The sequence below is a fragment of the Myripristis murdjan genome, chromosome 21, assembly GCF_902150065.1.
Source record: "Myripristis murdjan chromosome 21, fMyrMur1.1, whole genome shotgun sequence".
NCBI classification, from domain to species: Eukaryota; Metazoa; Chordata; class Actinopteri; order Holocentriformes; family Holocentridae; genus Myripristis; species Myripristis murdjan.
The window spans coordinates 13,282,188-13,300,240 of record NC_044000.1 but is presented as its reverse complement, the minus strand read 5'-3'; the positions used below and the strand labels follow the sequence as shown (position 1 = coordinate 13,300,240).

The window sequence follows — 18,053 nt, the reverse complement described above, 5'->3', positions numbered from 1 at the left end:
CACACACACACACACACACACACACACACACACCATCATCCTAGTCTTTTACCTGGCAGTGGATCTCCGGCTGTGTTGACCTGCACAAAGATGGGCTCACTCTCCAGACTGTCCTCCACCGCGTAGATGCTGATGTTGTACAACTTGCCAGGCCGCAGGTCACTCAGGGTGACAGACGTTGCTGTATCAGGGAGGGTGAGCTCTGTGCTCTCGCCCTCTACTGACGGGGTGTAGACGACACGATAGCCTGGAAGAGAGACGGACAAAAATTATGTGAAGTTCAAATGACACGGATACATAGACGAGGCCTGAAATTAGTGCCAGTTAGGCTATAATGTTGGCTCTTGTAGCCCAAACACACCAGTGATGGGAGCAAGTGGTTTTTCCCAGCTGATCATAATGGAAGTCTCTCCTACATCCTCCACCTCATGGTCAACAGGCGCATCAGGTGCTGTAACATTGTGAAAATTACAAAGTGGAAAATGAAAAAAAAAGAGCACACAGGGTTAGACAGTTTGATTTACCAATATATGAGGTTGAAATCTGCTTATTCTTATATTGGATCTTGGTGTGTCCATTTCTCCCCTCTACACTATGAAAGGGGTTATACTGTAGTTCTTTTCTGTAACAGAAAGTAAGAGGATGAGAGAAGTTGTGCAACTCTTTGTGTGTCCATGCTCACCAGTGGTCTGTGATGTAGTGAGGATGAGGTTGTCTTCTCCGCTGTCTGTAACCTCATAGACGTTAACGGTATACTTCCTGCCAGGGAGAAGCTCATTGATATTCACTGAGGTAGCTGTGCGGGGCAGGTCTGATAGGGAAAAAAAAAACCAGAATAATTTTTATAACCCTTTAGATGATGAACCCAAAGACAACAGGAAGAACGTCAAAAATGTATTTCTGATATAGACATATTTCAAAAGTAGGACTGGGCGATAAATAGATAGTTTAAATTTTAAATCCATGCAAAAATAGCTGAAACGTAAAAATTGAGATTTTGTGTATGTAAGTTATAACAGCTGGCCCAGATAATCATGCAGAACCACCAGTTCTATGATCATGCCTGCCAAGATTTCTATTAGTTAGTAAATGTAGTTAATGAAAAACAAGAAAAATCTAGATTGAAATGATAACTCGTGAAATGTTTGGAATAATTAAAATAAAATAATTGAGATTTTATGTCTTGGCGATATCACCCAGCTCTATTTCTAGGTTGCTATATAAAAGCATTTTATAATTCTTGATAAATATGAGAGGCTGTCTTGGACTTAATTTCCAACCAACCATTTCAAACCAAATTAAAATATACAGTATTTTTGTCAAAACAGTCGCACTAGCCGTGTCCTGTCCATGTCCTCTAAGCTCTGACTGCACCGTGAAATGAGACACAGCATTTTTGTGTGCATGTGTCTGCATGTATTCATGTACATGCATGTTAAGATCACTGTGTGTATACTTGCCTAGCACCACGGGCTGTCCAGTGCCCTGTCCCTGCTCACTGAGCTCATACTCCACGCGGAAACCAGACACAGTATCGGAGGCAGACATCCAGGAGATGACGAAGCTGCTCGAAGTAATCTCAGTCACCGACTCTGAAATGTCGACCACAGGAGGAGGCTGGGTGGTCTCGCCCTCTGATCTAGCCACTAAAATGAGAATAGGAGAGTTGGTTGTTGGTGACTTGCCTCAGAGACTGGAACCAAACACAGAGCAAGAGAGGCGCAGAAAGACAGTCATATTTTCATAAGGCTGCTTTGTAGTTGCTACTGTAAAACCACTTTTCCAGACTCCCATCAAAACACTGCCTCCTGTAATAAGTATTAAAGTCTTTGCAGAACAGGGACAGTTGGAGATGGTAAGACTAATATCAGCCAGTGAAACAATCAGTGGTTTAGCAGAAAAGCAAGAGCAAAAACACCCAAAACAGGCTCAAATGGATAATGCTGCATGCTGCTGAGTTTCCGGCTTCCTTGTTGGACAAATCCAATCAACATAAAGCAACATAATCCTTTAAGCATTTAAGTACACTTTAAAGATCACTGATTGACATGATAGTTGAAAGGTTTAGGCATTCTACAGATTCAAGGTAAAACTGCATACAGCAAGTCAGCGCACCCTGGATAATGTTTCCATTTCATATAGCCTAACATTGTAATGTTAACAATTATTTGCAGTCAAAGATTTTTGAAAATGTCATATTCCATGTCAGTTCCAGTGCTGACATCATCAAACTTCAATTTTGCTCCAGCCTCAACCACTTGAACGCTCTGAGGTGAGGATGCAGGAATTTTAAAAGCAGAAATTTCCCAGGTCCCACTTCTCCTGAACACAGCATAACCTCAACAAGCCGATACCAGAGGTTAGTTAAGTCATTTCTGTTAACTCACGTGATCCGTAAGTGGTGGTGAAGTCAAAGCGTGTGATCTCTCGCCGTCCAAAGCGCAGCACGCTGATCAGCTGACCCTCGTACTGGATGCCCGGCTTCAAACCGGAGATGGTGTAGGAGTTGAGATGACCTGGGATCAGCACCTCCCTCCACGGGTTGTTAGTGTTTTTCTGTAAAAACAAATGAAAAGAGTTATGACGGTGATCGTATGACAGCTTAGGCCAGGTCAAATCAGAAAGGTTGGTAGGGACATGCTGAGTGAAGAAATAATGGACTCACGTGTCTCCATTTGAGGACATACTGGCTGATGTGTGCAGAGGGAGGGGCGTTCCACTGGATGGGATGGGAGTTTGGTTGGTTTCCAGACTCGGTTATGATGACCTGGACAGGACGGTGACCACCTGATGAATAAACAGCACAGACAGAGGAGTGAATACATATGCAAAGCAAAAAAGAACAGGGAATTTCACTCCCTGTGGTGAAAAAAAAAAACTGTCACAGTGTGATATAGAGCAAGGATTTAAGACCAGGAAATGCATTGTTACCGCGCCTGCCAAAAAAACACAACTGCAGTATTTCCTTGAGCCAAAAGTAGTGAAAGCAGTGCAATACATCTCCCAGTAAAATTTACTATTTAAGGAGGGAACCCATAACTTAATAACCCTTCCTTCAGTGTAACGTAACAATACTGAATATCATATATCATACCCTCTAAATCTCAGTGTAATACGACACAAAATTTAGTCTACTGGTCAAGGCCTTTCTCTTGTTAAATTTACGAACATTATGATGACGACAAAGCTCTCAAAATCCTTTAACAGTGACTAAAATCAGTGAGTGCCCAGTGGCATTTTCCTGAAACAGAGACAGGGACAGAAAGGAGGTGGTGGAGCAGAGAAAGAGCGAGGAAAAATCTGCACATCCCTGTGAGATTCCAGTCCAGGTTTCAGCAGTTAGAGGGGAAAAGACTCACAGCCTCTCCTACTTTGCTGTCTCCACTCCCCCACCTTCTCTTCTTCACCCTCCTGCACTGTACTGATCTATTTTGAGAGCAAAAAGCAAAGCTCTTACAGGAAACTGCTATCAGTCAATTGCATTAATGGCTCATGAGCGTTGACATTTAGCCGGCACTAGTGAATAAATGAAGGGCTCTAGCTTAAAGTCAACAGAAGCCACCCAATAATAAAAGACATGATTTTGAGGATTCTACTGGAGGCAGCAACAGCAACACCCACCACAATGACAGCTACCGAGATAAAACATCAGTGTTTCTCTAACAGTATAATCCAACAATCTTTTTCATAATGTAAACATAAGTCATATGGCAAGCAGGCTCGCGACATATGCCATGCTGATAGAAACTGGTAGCTTCTATAAAGAACTGAGGTTTTCTAACCGCTTTTCCAAATAGCAGACCTGTAATCAAAGTTTCTGAGCAAGTGGCTTGGTTAACCAGAAGTTGCTAGCAGATACACAGACCTCAAAAACAATCTGGGACCAATTACTGCCTATTACAGACCCGCAGGCCACTGACGAGGCTAAGGGTTACACAGAATCAGATGTGTTTTGTGCATACAAATGGAAACCCGCTTGTTTGGATGTACATACACACACACCAAGCGCCAAGCACCACATATGCAAACATATACACATGTGAGCTAACAAGTGCACACACATGTATCCAGTGCAGGAAAACGTGCCTTGACCCCTGTTCACTTTGTCCACATTGAAACAACAGGCATGCTCGATACAGACAGATAGATACACAGCAAGGATGTGATACGTGATTAGGATAACAGGATGATGGTGATCAAAACAATACGAAATACTGAACAAAAATGAAATTACATCCCCGGCAAAGAGAGATCAGCAAAGATGAGAGAGGCATCTTTTTTTCAGAAGATCTTATCTTGCTCTTAACACTGTATTTGCCTTTTTTGCCTTTTATGGCCTTTTACCCAGTAAGTCTACTGAAATGGGGGTTGGAGCTGCCTCATGCTGCCCTTAAATCTTGTGTATGTGTGTGTGTGTGTGTGTGTGTGTATGTGTGTGTGTCTGTGTGCCTGGGCGCACACACAAAAACACACACAAGTTCACAGCTGGATGCTATTACAGCCAGTTATGGCAGAAGGGTGCCCTACATTTTAGCTGAATGCTGTATCCCAGTCAACCTGCTTTCAGATTCACACACAGCAAGCAAGCAACAGTTGAAATGTTCCTTTACGTAAGACTTGTCAAGTGTAAGTTTCTCTTTCCAGTAACGTAGCCTCATTGCCTCAATTAACGCTACAGTTTGACATGTATCCCAAATGTCTTTTGGATAGAAATCTAAGCTGAAGTGTTTTATTCATCACCTACTCAACAAAATAGCATACATCACACTTATGGGAAAATGAAGGAAAGTAAAAGAAAGCTACATCGTGCCAAGTCCCTGACATCCCCACTTGTTTTGGAATGTGACTGAAGCATAGTACAACAGAAAGAAATTATGAGAAAGCTTAAGAGTAATGTAAATCCTTCCGAACTGAACAGGGGTTGTATCTAACTACTTCACCAAATAAAGACCTAGGAGCAAAAAATGAACCTGCAAATTTGAACAAATTGCGCACTGGGTAGCACAAAGTGGTAGGTTGCAGTGACACAGAATGCAGAGAAGTAAACAGCAAAGGCTCTGGTGAGAGATAGATCTCAAACACAGTCATGGAAAAAACAGGGTTATAAAGATCTAAAATTGTACGAAACTGATGAAACTGAACTAAATTATAAAGCGATGACAAAACTGTACAACACAGACAACTGCCGCACATGTTCACGTTGCTTCGGAGCTGTGTTTATGTGCCGTTGTGAGCACAAAGCGGTGTGTGTCTGGCGTGTGTTTGCCGTGGCGTTTAGTACAGCTGTGGCAATAACACAGGGATAGCACCACATGCTGGCAAGAACAAAGGCTCGGGGTGGGGGGTATATTTGTTAAAGAGGAAATCACACCCCCTCCCATCATTCTCTGTTTCACATCAAAGTCAAGGGCCTCATTTTCTGGGTGGCTTGAACAAACCTTTTCCAACGCAACAGTCAGAGGACAGGTTTTAACGCATTTTAACAGCAGCAGTAGCAGCACAGTAAAGAACAAATCTGTACTGAGGCATAAATATATAGTTTGCTGCTGTTTTTTTAATGTTTTTTTTCCTGATAAATCTCACCCTATTTTAACACCAGAATTGCCTTGTCTTCTTGAACCCCTTAAAATCAGATCAACACAGGTGCAGCAGGATTATGATAATGGGTTGTAAAGTGAACAGGTGTGTGTTTGTGAGAGTGCACGTAGGAGACCCAGTGCACCCAATGACCCCATCCAGCATGTGTGTGTGTGAGTGTTTAAAAAAAAAAAAAAAGGGCCAATTTGATGATAATCTAGAAAGGATATTTTTGTTTGTGTCTGTGTGTCCATGACTCCATTTTGTCCGTTTTGTGTGTGTGCGCGTGTGTGTGTGTGTGCGCATTCCTCCTATGTGTCACATTACCAGGGTAGGACTGCTGGGGCTCACAGCTGAGCTCTCCGACGCCGTTGCCATAGCAATAGCACTTGTACATGATTCCATGGATGATCTTATCCCAGGACTCTCCGATCTGGTAGAAGGCTCTGGTCTCCGGCTCCTGGCACTGGTCTGGAGAGACAGAAACCAAGACACGGTCACAATAAAACATGTAATACAGCACGGCCCGACGACAGGAATTTCAGATCTAGCACAGACATCTCACACTGTGTAGAGAAGTGGCTGCTGTAATTTCTCAGCAATAGTCGCTTTAATAAGAGCACGTGCCGACATGAACTGACCTCCGCAGTTTTGGCTGCAAGAATAACGCTAAACCTCTGAAACTTTATAGCATCACACTACTAAAACAGCAAGCACGAGCAGAAGTTCTACCCCCTCCCCCTTTCTCATTGGCCAAAGCTAACGAGGTCAAAAAAAAAAAAAAAAAAAGATTTCAGAGTTTAGATAACTGGAATGCAACCATTAAAATCAGGGACACTTTAAAAAGTTAATCAAGGAGGAAGGAACAACAAAAAGATGGTGGTTTATAACAGGGCACTGCAACTATTTTCATGGTCACCTAATCTATCAATTATTTATTCATCAGTTAATTGAGTTTGTAGTGTCAATAATGGCAACCAGAGCCCCAAGTGGTGTCTTTAAACTGCCTACTTAGTCTGAAAAGCAGACAAAAAAATCTTAATCAGCAAATGTTTTTACCTGCTAAATGACTAAAATTGTTAATCAATTATGAAAATGTCTGTTTCATTCTATTAAATGCCTTTATAATGACTGACCAATGGCATCACACTTCCAGCGGCCACGCCCCTGTCCAAAGCAGGTGCAGTTCATCATGTAGCCTTCGTCATGTTGTTTGGTGAAGGTCTGGTTCACCTCATAGGTCAGGCCATCCACGATACATTGGTCTGCAGAAAACACACACAAAAAATTCATATAAGAACACAGATCATGCAAATGAATACGCATGAGCACATACAATGCCTTTGTTTAGTGCATTTTTTTAATATTTGACATGGAATTCTTCACTATTTTGCCCAGTAATTGCAGGTGTATGTGAAGCACCATAAAGCGCAGGTGTGCAAGCTCATATTTGACCTCTGACAGGTGAATTACTTTGTCAGGTATGGCCTTTCACCTTTTAGCTGAGAGTAACCTAATATTACCCTGATTGTTTGACCACACACTTACAAAAACCCAATTTTCCCCCACAGCAACCCTCCCCCTCTCCCTTGATCAATTCTTTCTGGTTTACCTTTAAGCTGGGAGTAGGCCATGCAGCTCCACTCCCCTCTCCCGTTGCCAACACAGGTGCATCGCATCATGTGACCCAGGACGTCATGGCGTTTGTCCCACTGGTCTCCCACACGGTACATCACCCCCTCGCTGGTCGTACACACCTCTTCATGGGCTACGTTGCACAAACACAGTCAGTTACGAAAGCACACACACAAGTTAAGTGTGTGCTGAAACTGGGTCACCATGACTTTGGGAGCTGTGACCCTGCATAAAATAATTTCACTTGTTCTGCTTTCACAAGAGTGGTTTAGTGTTAGGTTTATGTTTCAGGGGAGTTTCCAACCTGGCAACAAGCCTTTCTAGGAAAATACAATATACACAGATGTGCAATCATGCACAAAACACATGTAACAATGCACACACATCGAGCTATAGACATACACAAACACACAAGTGAAGGCAACGAATGTCATTGCACCAAAAACCATGCAACACATGCACACACCTGCATATATTTTATTATTTACTGAAAATTTTGCAAACTAAAAGAGAAAGACAATTCCCCCTTTGGAGATCATTACTTCCACCCTACAATTATTGCACAGGACTTGAGAAGACACCACAACCTCCATAGAACACCTGTGTCCATAGGAGGGGAAATTTTCCCTGCAATGAAAGCCAGAAACAGATGTCTCTCTGTCTCTGTGTGTGTGTGTGCATGTGTGTTCACCATATGTTCTCCACTAATTAAAAGAAGATGAGTAGTTTATAAAGGCATAGATAGAAAGTTTGTGTAGGTGGGTGGGATAAGCAGAAATCTACTTATGTGTCTTTGTGCGTATATATATATGAGCAAGAGAGCATACATCTGTGGTCTCTCTGTACAAAAAGCATGATTGTGTGCATACGTGTACGGCATGAATGCAATTGATTTTAAATGTGTGCATATGTCTATGTTCATGTGAACGGAGGCAATGCTGTACAGGTGGAGCAGCAGGCAAAGCTGATAGGTGTGCATGCCTGTGTGCAAGTCTGTCTGTGAACCCAAAAGTTCAGCTATCCACAAAGCAGAGGAGAAGATAGAGGGCAGATCTGCTGTCCTGGAGCTGAGCCAGGGCCTCTCCCTGCCAGGCAGAACCTGGAGCAGAGCCAGCCCATCTGGTTCCTGGGAGTAGAGATCATTTGGAGAGGGCCTGGGGATGCGGTTGGCACCAAGGCTGTGGCTCGGGCAGGAATAGAGAAACTGGAGCTCCTTAGGGCACGGTAAGCGACTGAGCCTGGGGCTGGACTGATTCATCAGAGCTGGTGCTTCTGAGAACTGCTACAATTACTATTAAGTCATTTAACAGAGGATTTAAAAAAAAAAAAAAATCAAAGCTATGTAGGTTAAGTGTTTGTAGGCTGGGTGCCCTGGGTCATGAGCAAGCCTTTCCTAAAAGCAACTACACATACAGTAGTGTGCACATATGAAATACTGGTTTATAAACAGTCAATAAAAGCAAGTAATGAAGCTTATTTTAATATAAAGTTGATATACATCTTCCTCTATGTCTTAGTGAATTAAGAACATATTTTTAAACAAATGTGCTCATTATTTTACAAACGCTGTGGGCTAAGATTATTAGAAAATCTGATTGCTATTTCAGGGTGGATTTTCCCTTTAATTACAGTGCTTTGCTTGGCCTCAGTGGCCTGGTATAGCTCGCCTTCATTGGGCTTGACCACTGGTCATGGAACTGCTCAAGTCTATATTCTGGAAGTGCTCTCACCCGCCCTGTCCAGCTGTATACGGCTGCAGGGCGGGACTGGCACCCTGCAGCCAAGACTTGAAACCGGTCCATTCTCTACATGCAGAAAGTCATTAGCGCTGGTTTAGGCCAGTCCGGTTATATAGGAGTATCTAGGGTCTGGGTGTACTTGGCCTCAACCCAGTCATGCTGTGAGAACCCACGGCCAGTCTACATTTATCTCTTTACAGCCGATCACGTCTTTATTTTCACAGGGTAATTTACCCATCGACTTAATGGCTGTAAAAGTGGCCACTTTAAACTTTATAACGGGCTCATTGGTCACCAACAGCTGTGGGAACTGCAACATCTCCTGCAAGGCTAAACAGATTTATTGCTAACTAATAAAAAGTAGTGATTGGAGGCTGGAATTGAGAGGCAGAGGAGCTGAACTAACAGATCTAATGCTAAGATACCGGGTTGTATTTGAGTCAAGGCTGAGAGAACTTTGTTGGGGCAGGGCAGCCAGTAGAAAAAAAAGTTATGACACACATGTTCAGCCCCATGGAGAGGAGGGCAGTGGGATTTAGGTCCCAAGATAGCGCATCAAGAAATGAAGCAGAATTGTGCCAAAGGAGGGAGAGGTGGCTGAAAACTGTTCCTCTTCAACCTCAATAACCCACATTATCTTAAAATCAAAGTAGAGCTGGCTTACAGGCGAGAGCTCATGACCTTACATAAATCAGCTTTGAAAATGTATCAAAGATTAATCATTTTCAGATTTTTCTGCTCCATGAAAAGCCAGTAGAACAAAGGCTTTTTTGATGTGACAGACACAAACAGATTTTCCCCGTTTTCAACACTCAGCCGAGTGCCGCAGGTGGAGCAGGAGGAGCTCCAGACTCATAGCTGTTGTTTCAAACATCACCATTAACATTTCAAGTGCCATGTTTGTTTTGACTGTCCTTGTGAAGTCATTATCGTCAAAATCAAAGACTCCCTGGTGTCTTTACCACTGGCCCCAGCGTACCACAAAGTGTCCTGACATTGGCTGATCTCTATTAACATGGCTAAGTTTTACTTTGAGAAAAAAAAAAAGGTAGCATTGAAAGCTATCAAGATTTAAAGGCTAAAGGTGGGTTAAAGATTGAAACAGGCCTGTAATAATCCTGAAAACAATGTTATCTAAAAAATAACTATGCTACATCACAAAACCCATTACTCTATCCCCCATTATAAATTAAGTTATATAAAAACATCAAAAGCTAGAGGATTAGTCTAGGGGAGAAAATTTTTTTTGTCACTAATAATATTTAATAGGCTGTGAAATCAGCATTGGATTGACAGAGAACTCACTTTGCAATGTTGAGTTCTTTAGCAAAGGTTTGAAGATCACCTTTCTAAAGGCCGTCTACAAGAGTATATTAATCCAAAACATCTGCACACACAAGAATCACTTGATACCAGACCAAGGTTACCAAAAAAAAAAAAAAAAAGCTTGATCCATCTCGTCAGTCTGTGAATCAGACACTCAAGTGGACACAATACTTGGAAGATGTAATAACTCAAGTGCTCCATCTGTTTTGTTTTTTCATTCCTAGAACTGGAAAACTACTTGGCCAAGGTTGATATCAGGTGAGCCCTGTAAATTTCAAGCCTGAGGCCCGACAGATACTTAAATATGGGATACTACTTTATTATAGCCTCATGATCAGCAGTTATGAGGGTTTTTGTGTTTTGGTGTTCCCCTTAGAGCAATCAGGCATCATATGTGTGGATGCTATCCTTAAAATCAAGCACTGACTTGACAGATCAAACGTCCCCTGGCTATACTACAATCTACCCCTACTGCTATGTGATGTTACAGCTTACAGGCCTAATTACATTAACATTTAAAAAGGACTTAATTTGGACTTTCCATTGAATACACTAAAGTCAAAGACCCCCCTCCTACTGTGGCTTTGGCACCTAAAACATTTGGCACTGGCTAAAATGCATAGCTTCCACCTTCATGCCGTTTCAAAATTGGAATATATAATTTAGGCATCTGCATCAATTATCTGCTTTGCAATCAATTGTAAGTACATTAGATTTTCATATTGTGTAAATTTTCCATCCTGTTGATATCATTAGCATTTCACTGCTAATTCACAGACATCAGCGATGAGGACCCCCTGATGCTTCACTGGTCTTAGCCTCTTTTGTTAAGCACAGTCAGCTAGTTGGCACCTACACAACAGAATGACACGTGGGTTTTTTTGTGAATGTGAATTTGGCTGAACTGTAAATACTGGTGGAATGAGTGCAAACAAAGTTTGTCTGTGCCATCAGCCCTACTACACTTTCAACCTCACTTTGTTAATAGCTTTTATGTAAATTGAATAAAGCCATGAAAACATTTTCACCCTAAAACAAACAATAGTCTCAGACAGGGTGGAGATAAACTTTTACTTAAGAGAGGGAGGTCTGCTGCAATGAGCAATGCTAACGATGCCAATTGCCCTCACAGCTGGCAGGCTGGTGTCAGCAGTTAATCAATGGGACCATGAGGTGGTGAAATAATAGCATCCTTTATGTCTCCCCTCTCATGACAACTGGCCCAACTGCCCCCAACACACACATGAACACACACTTAACATACCTCACTCAACACTCAAGCAAATACACAAACCATGGGGCAGAATCTGAAGCACTCCTCTACCTAAGGTTTGAACACACACACTCACCGGCCATGGGACAGAAACCAAAGCGCTGTTCTCCATCGTAGTTTGTTGTGGTGCCACACCACTTCATGCCATCTCTTCGGCCATCTGCAGTGCAGTCAGTGTAATTTCGGCCATTGTAAAGGAAGGGGAACTGGCACAGAGCGCCATTAGAGTTACCACCTCGTGTCGTCACCAGCACTGTTTAAAAAAAAAAAAAAATTAACACACAATAACAAGATAACAATAGCCTTTACAAGATAAATCCCGTTATAGTTTGATCCCATGGTAGTATTCAACATTTTTATCAGTCAGAATTAGTTTTTCTAATCTTCAGGATTTTCGTCTCCTACCAGCACAACTTCAAAAGACCTACACCATTCACTCCTTTGGTTGCCATTATAACCATCATCACCACCACAGTTAGTGCTTACCATTTTTCTCTGTGCAGAAGGAGTACTTCTGGTCCGTCTCAAAGTCAGAGGAGGTGGAGCACCAGAGCTGTCCGTCACTGCGACCGTCAGAGGTGCAGGAGTGGTAGGTCTTCCCTTTGTAGACGAAGGGGAACACACAGGCCTGGCCTCCAGAGTTACCACCGTACACTGGAGCTGGTCCATCTGGAGGGAGACAGCAACACACACATAAACATAGAGAACTATCAATAAAAATATGACCAGAAGGTCATCAGTTCAAATCACAAGGGATGGGAAAATCTGATGTGAACAAGAAGTGTTTTTGTCTCCCTTAAAAGCTACCATCAAAATGACCTGAAGCACTTAACCTCCAACTGCAGTTGCGCTGGGTAGGCATGTGTGTTTTGGTATGTAGGGGCAGCAAGGTCAGTTAAAGGAAAAATCCATCCTGGGATGCTCTTACACTGCTTTTTAATCATCTATATGTGATGTTCACTTTCATACATCCAAGAATGGCTTTGGACAACCCCAAGAGAAACAGGCAAGAACTTGGTTGCATTCAGTTACACATGCAGGCGGTGGGAGCGACAGCAGTAACTGAGTGAGAAAGTGCCTTGTGTTTTGTGGCTGCACTGCATTCTGGTCTATCGAGGCTAATGTTGGTGGAGAAATTGATATCTGTCTCTTCTATGATTGATTTCTCCCTGTGCGACTGTTCAGCATCTGCACAACCAGGCTCTAAAAGAATCTCTCATGCTTTGATCTCGAGGGCCTGACACGAAAAGTTACGTTTTTATGTTTTGTCAGCAAAAAAAACACAGTGAAAATCAGTATTGGAAAAACAACAAAAGCTTTTCCTACCCCAATCCTCGCAGCGGGCTCCATTGCCCAGACAGGTACACAACATCTGCTTGGTTCCCTGGTTCCTGATCCAACGCTGGCCAAGGAAGTAGGTCAGCCCTGTATCTGTCCGACAGGCGCCCTCCTGGGGAACCTCAGGCACAGTGACAGGCTGGTAGACCGCAGGCTGGATGTTAGTGACGAAGCGAGAGCCAGTGCCTGAAAAATGACACGGGAGTCGACTCACAATCAGCAAAAACACCTAAGAGCTGCCAAAAAACTTTTCAAAACTATGCGGATCACACAAGAAAATCATATAATCCTTTCTTTTCTCTCCTCTGCCTTTCTCGGTATTCAAACACATTTTGTGATACCCATTCCCTGCTTAACTTAACGAGACGCCGCAGTTTGAGAAGTCAGTCAATATCAACTACAAATATTTGTTTATTACTGTTGCATTTAAGGGGATGCTGTAGGTGAAACAACACAGTGGGCTGCTTTCCACTGAACCATTTTGCATCCTCAGGTCAATTAGTATAAATGTTTAGGGGGGAGTGATGCAAATTTGCTATCGCTAAAGTAGCTACAGATGTAAATTATGGCATGAAGTGAAAAGAAAGACCTCTTGAGAATCAGCTACATGTGAATACATTAAGTTATGTAATGCAACAAAATAAAAAGCTCCCTCATTGTGTGTCACTTTAGCGCAGTATTTGTATTGGCTAAAACACAAAGATTCAGTTGATTTAATAAGATGATTTACGTCACTGTAAGCGATCCAGCATTGAATCTAACTGTACATTTTGGCAAGAGTAAACTAAAATTACAGAATAATAAGTTACACTGTATAACACATAAGATAAAACAATGCCTAGGTTTGATTTAGGCTATTTTTTTTTCTATCCCCTTGAGATCAGGAAAAATATATTAGCATTCTGTCTCACATCCCAAAATCATTTCAAGCAGTTTCAAGCATATCTGTCAAACTCCCCTCTGACCCTCACACATCTCATATCTCCCCCCTTCTTATTCCCGCTCCCTCACACCATTGCTCTCTCGCATGTCCACATGACAGGGTGACAGTGAGTTGGAAGGTATGTCTTCTCACATCAACACTTCCACTCCCTTTGGCACTTCTTATCTCCCCCTCTCACCTCGTTTGACTGTCAGTCTCTGTCTCTGGAGTATGTCTGTCTCTCCACAAAGGGGAGAAAAAGTGAGGAAAAGACATGGAAATATTAAAATGAGCTCTCACCCAGGCCGGTGGTGTGCAGTGAAGCATGTCTCTCACACTTCCACTCTCCACGCCCGTTCCCTGTGCACAGACACTGGAGCAGGTTGCCTCGGGCGTCCGTCTTTGTCCATGTATCTCCAATACGGTAGGAGGTAGAGGTATCCTGGTCATTGCAGCGATCTAGGAGAGGAAGGAGGGAGGAATATTAAATAAACAGAGAGAGAGAGTGATGACAAAAGTGTCCTGGTTATTAAAACAATCTGGAAGAGGCAGCAGGATTTCATTAATGATGTATTCATGTGTGTAAGTATGATTTAGGGGCTAAAATGTACTGAGTGAAATGTACTGAGATTAAATGAAACTTTATGATTCCTTAGGGAAACTGGGCAACGTATGAATGCATGTTTGTTTTTGTGCCTGTGAAACACTGTTAATAGCTTGTTGAATACACGTGTGATGAAATTTTATGGCCCACAGTCTAAAAAAATTCACGCAGTGTGATTCAGTGAGGCCAAGGCCACCCTGAAGTCTCGTTCGGGACAACAAGCCAGAAGGGAATAACACTCATTCCCATTTGTCACATGAGGCAGCATCATTAAGGAAGTCAGTAATGATTCTAATTGGAAACACAACTGGTAGACCTTTCCACCACAGCCTGTTAAAATCCTTCAACAAAACACACGCTAATGTTTCTGTTTAGTGCTGCCAGTAGAGGCAGAGTGCGTGAGTGTGTATGTATGCGTGGCACAAGGCTTGTTCCAGATTCTTTAAAGGGTGAGGATGTGATTAAGGCTATGATGAAGGACTGCCTTTGAAAAATCTCTCTCCATTCTTGTCATGGTTGCGATTCCATTTCGTTTTTTTTCCACAATTGGGTGAAATGAAGAAAGAAAGAAAAAGGTTTCTTACTTCTAGAGGTGCACGTGATGCGCCCACTTCCCTCTCCCAGACAGGTGCAGTCCACCACCATCCATCCCTGGTACGGCTTCTCCCATGTCTCCCCAACAACATAGGATGTTCCCGCCGAGTTGTCATAGCAACGCTCAGCTGTGGAGGTCGACATCATTAATTAATAACCAGAGAACTGGGTAACAAATCCAATTCTGGGTGTACAAAATGCTCAAAACCTGTCCTGACACATGCAAATCAATCAAAGTGACTGTCAAACATAAAAGAGGTAATCCTGCATCAGTGAAATGAATACACTATGATGTAAGACATTGTCAGGCATGCAGGTGATGCTACTGACATCACAGCTTGTATTTGGCAACATCAGATCTCATGCCAACCAATAAATTAACTGGTAATCCAAGAAATAACTGTGGGAGTCAGTGACTGAATGACCGTGCACTCACCGACAGGTTTGCAGGTCCACTCTCCTTTGCCATTACCCAGACAGACACACTCCAGCATGTAGCCCCCTGTTTCATGAGGTCTTCTCCACGTGTCACCTATCTTATACGAAGCCCCTCCTTCATGACAGCGATCTGGGTGGAGAGAAAGGGAGAAAAAGGATGAGTGGATAAATAAATGAATGAATAAAACGGAGACAGGGGAGGAAATAAAGAAAGATGGGAGGTTGTTTGACAATGTGTGTCTTCACATACTGTACAAACACACAGATGCTTCTTGCATTACCTAATCACCCAGCTAACTGCTATCCCACCTGCACAGTGACTCTTGTTAATCAGCTATGGAGAATATGGAGATTTAACAGTCTGGTCAAATGCACTCACTCCCCACACAGACACATGCACAGACACACACACATTCTCAATGAGATGTGGTGTATGGTCTATTTAGCAAGATTAGACCACTTCAGGACAGCTCTTCTTGGGACAAGCACACACACACACAGAGAACCTACTTGCAATGGTGCAGCTGATCTTGCCCCTCCCAGAGCCGATACAGGTACAGTCCCAGATCATGCCGTCCTTGGGTCTCTCGTAGGTCTCTCCCACAGTGTAAGACCGCTGCTTGATCTTATCATAGCACGTCTCCTCCGCTACATGAGCAGAACAGTTGGAAAAGAAGAGGTGTGTGTGTTTCATGAAAGGAAAGGGGAAAAGGAAGATGAGCGGGGGTGAGAAATGTGGCGAAGGAGGTGTTTTGTGAACACAGGTGGGTAAAATTCAAGAACTGGCCCAAGAGATTCATCTGAAGTTACTAACTTACCTTCAGGTTTGCTTTTGCACTTGATGCCAGCGACTCCGTGGCATGTACAGATTAGAGTGCTGCCCAGGTATGGCCGCTCCCACTGGTCATTAACATTGTAGAACTGACCGTTCTCCATACAGCCATCTGACAACAGAGGATTAGCAGATGGGAAAAAAAGTTTTTGATTGGAATCGGGAAACTGAAGTTTAGGAGGGAGGGGGTCAAGAGAAAAGGCAGCCCTCCCTCTAATTCCACCTTAAAAACACACAAACTTACATAGGGGAAATGTGACAGTAAAAAAAAAAAAAAAGTACCTGCTGACCATGCTCTCTTAAAACTGGAAGAAAACCACCCACTAAACAAAAGTCTAAACCACACTCCTGCCATAAGGCTATAGGCCAGCCTCACGGATGAAACCAAATTCAGTACCCATTTTTTCTTAAACTCCAAAATTATCTGAATTGCAGGCTAAATAGGAAAAAAGGAGTTTTATTGTGGGACAAGCCTTCACCCATGTCTGTGAAATTGACCCTAGATGTGCCAACTTGACTTCAAAGGAGCAACAAGAACTGAGTCATAAATCATTTGCACAGACTAGCACTTAATATCCACTTTTATTCTTTTTCTCCCTGGAGTGTGTTCTTGATTTAGCCACTGAAAATCTCATGATTCCGCCTCAGTCAAGGGTTTTCAAAAGACTTTTTTTGTTTCCTTCTGTGAAGTGAGCCTGTGAGCGCTCGGTTTTGCACCCTTCAGACTTGGATGAGATTCATTTTAAAAAGAAATTGATTTGACAGATATTTGCTGCAGTTGAGGCTGGTGCATTTCAATGATCCCCTTTCTGAAGAACAGATTCAGTTATTTCATCATCACCGAATTTGGTAAATCTCATCTTTTCACATCTGAAAACAGTTTTTTTCCCCTGTTGGGTAAGACTGTATGCGCAATTATACACCTATCCGGGGAAGAGTCACACGGTGATGAGTATCACTGGCCAATATCTACAGAAAGAAACAATAGTGAATCTAAACTATTTCTCTTTATGGGGACCCTTTACGCTCCCTCGGGGACCTGTAATGGTCCCCAAACCCATGTTTGGAAAATACTGACCCATTCAAGAAATTGGTCATATTAAAAAAAAAAAAACACGGAGAAAACTTACCCTGAGAAACTGAGGGGACCTGATGCTGCTGCGCCTGTCGCCGACTCCTGTGCGTCTCTTTGGGCATGCAATTCACCGCGCACCCGATGCAGAGCACCAGCAGAACCCTGGTAATAGGGCTGCCGGACATTTTTTTTTTTCTTTAATGCTGGAACCACACTGCAGGACGGGCTTTCAGATGCTCCTTGTGCACGTTTTCTTTCACCAGAGACGGAGAGTTTGGGGTTCCAGTGCAATTTTTATGAACTGCGCCGCTCCAAACTTTGCGCCCAGTCCGCTCCCCCTCCAGTCTCCGGCCCCAGTGTGCAGGTTACCAGTCTGTGGGAGTGATTTATCTGGGCATGGCTTCCTTTCAGCCGGAGGAGGGAGGTCCAACAAAGGGACAGACCTAGCGCCTACCCACGCAACACCGCAGTCTACACAAACGCCTGAATTTTAAGAAAGAGGCTGAGGTTTACCGCAACCAAGAGGTGCTTATGCAAATTTCCGGAGGGCATTCATGATCCACTCTAATTCATAGCCTATAACATCCCGCATTAAGAATAAAAACATAAAAGTTAATTTAAAAGTGCTTATCATAAAAACTTCGGCGTCTGAAAACTACCATGAGGCTGCAAAAAAGGATACTTGACGCTACCTTTAGTC

The 18,053-nt window shown here is 42.9% G+C and overlaps 1 protein-coding gene across 1 annotated transcript in view; it reads right to left on the bottom strand.

Moving 5' to 3' along the window:
• The window catches only part of LOC115379738 (fibronectin-like), a 40,034-nt gene extending 22,232 nt beyond the window's left edge, over positions 1-17,802 (bottom strand). The window contains exons 1-18 of the mRNA XM_030080583.1: positions 17,409-17,802; positions 16,265-16,390; positions 15,957-16,094; positions 15,445-15,576; positions 14,999-15,136; positions 14,111-14,269; positions 12,877-13,074; positions 12,037-12,219; positions 11,627-11,803; positions 7,190-7,345; positions 6,714-6,842; positions 5,905-6,048; positions 2,666-2,787; positions 2,388-2,556; positions 1,461-1,646; positions 683-811; positions 362-451; positions 53-247 (exon numbers count right to left, since the gene is read on the bottom strand). Of these exons, the coding sequence (XP_029936443.1) occupies positions 53-247; positions 362-451; positions 683-811; positions 1,461-1,646; positions 2,388-2,556; positions 2,666-2,787; positions 5,905-6,048; positions 6,714-6,842; positions 7,190-7,345; positions 11,627-11,803; positions 12,037-12,219; positions 12,877-13,074; positions 14,111-14,269; positions 14,999-15,136; positions 15,445-15,576; positions 15,957-16,094; positions 16,265-16,390; positions 17,409-17,538 (2,701 nt within the window). The 5' untranslated portion in view covers positions 17,539-17,802. The remainder of the gene's footprint in view (positions 1-52; positions 248-361; positions 452-682; positions 812-1,460; positions 1,647-2,387; positions 2,557-2,665; positions 2,788-5,904; positions 6,049-6,713; positions 6,843-7,189; positions 7,346-11,626; positions 11,804-12,036; positions 12,220-12,876; positions 13,075-14,110; positions 14,270-14,998; positions 15,137-15,444; positions 15,577-15,956; positions 16,095-16,264; positions 16,391-17,408) is intronic.
• Positions 17,803-18,053: the final 251 nt, after the last annotated feature.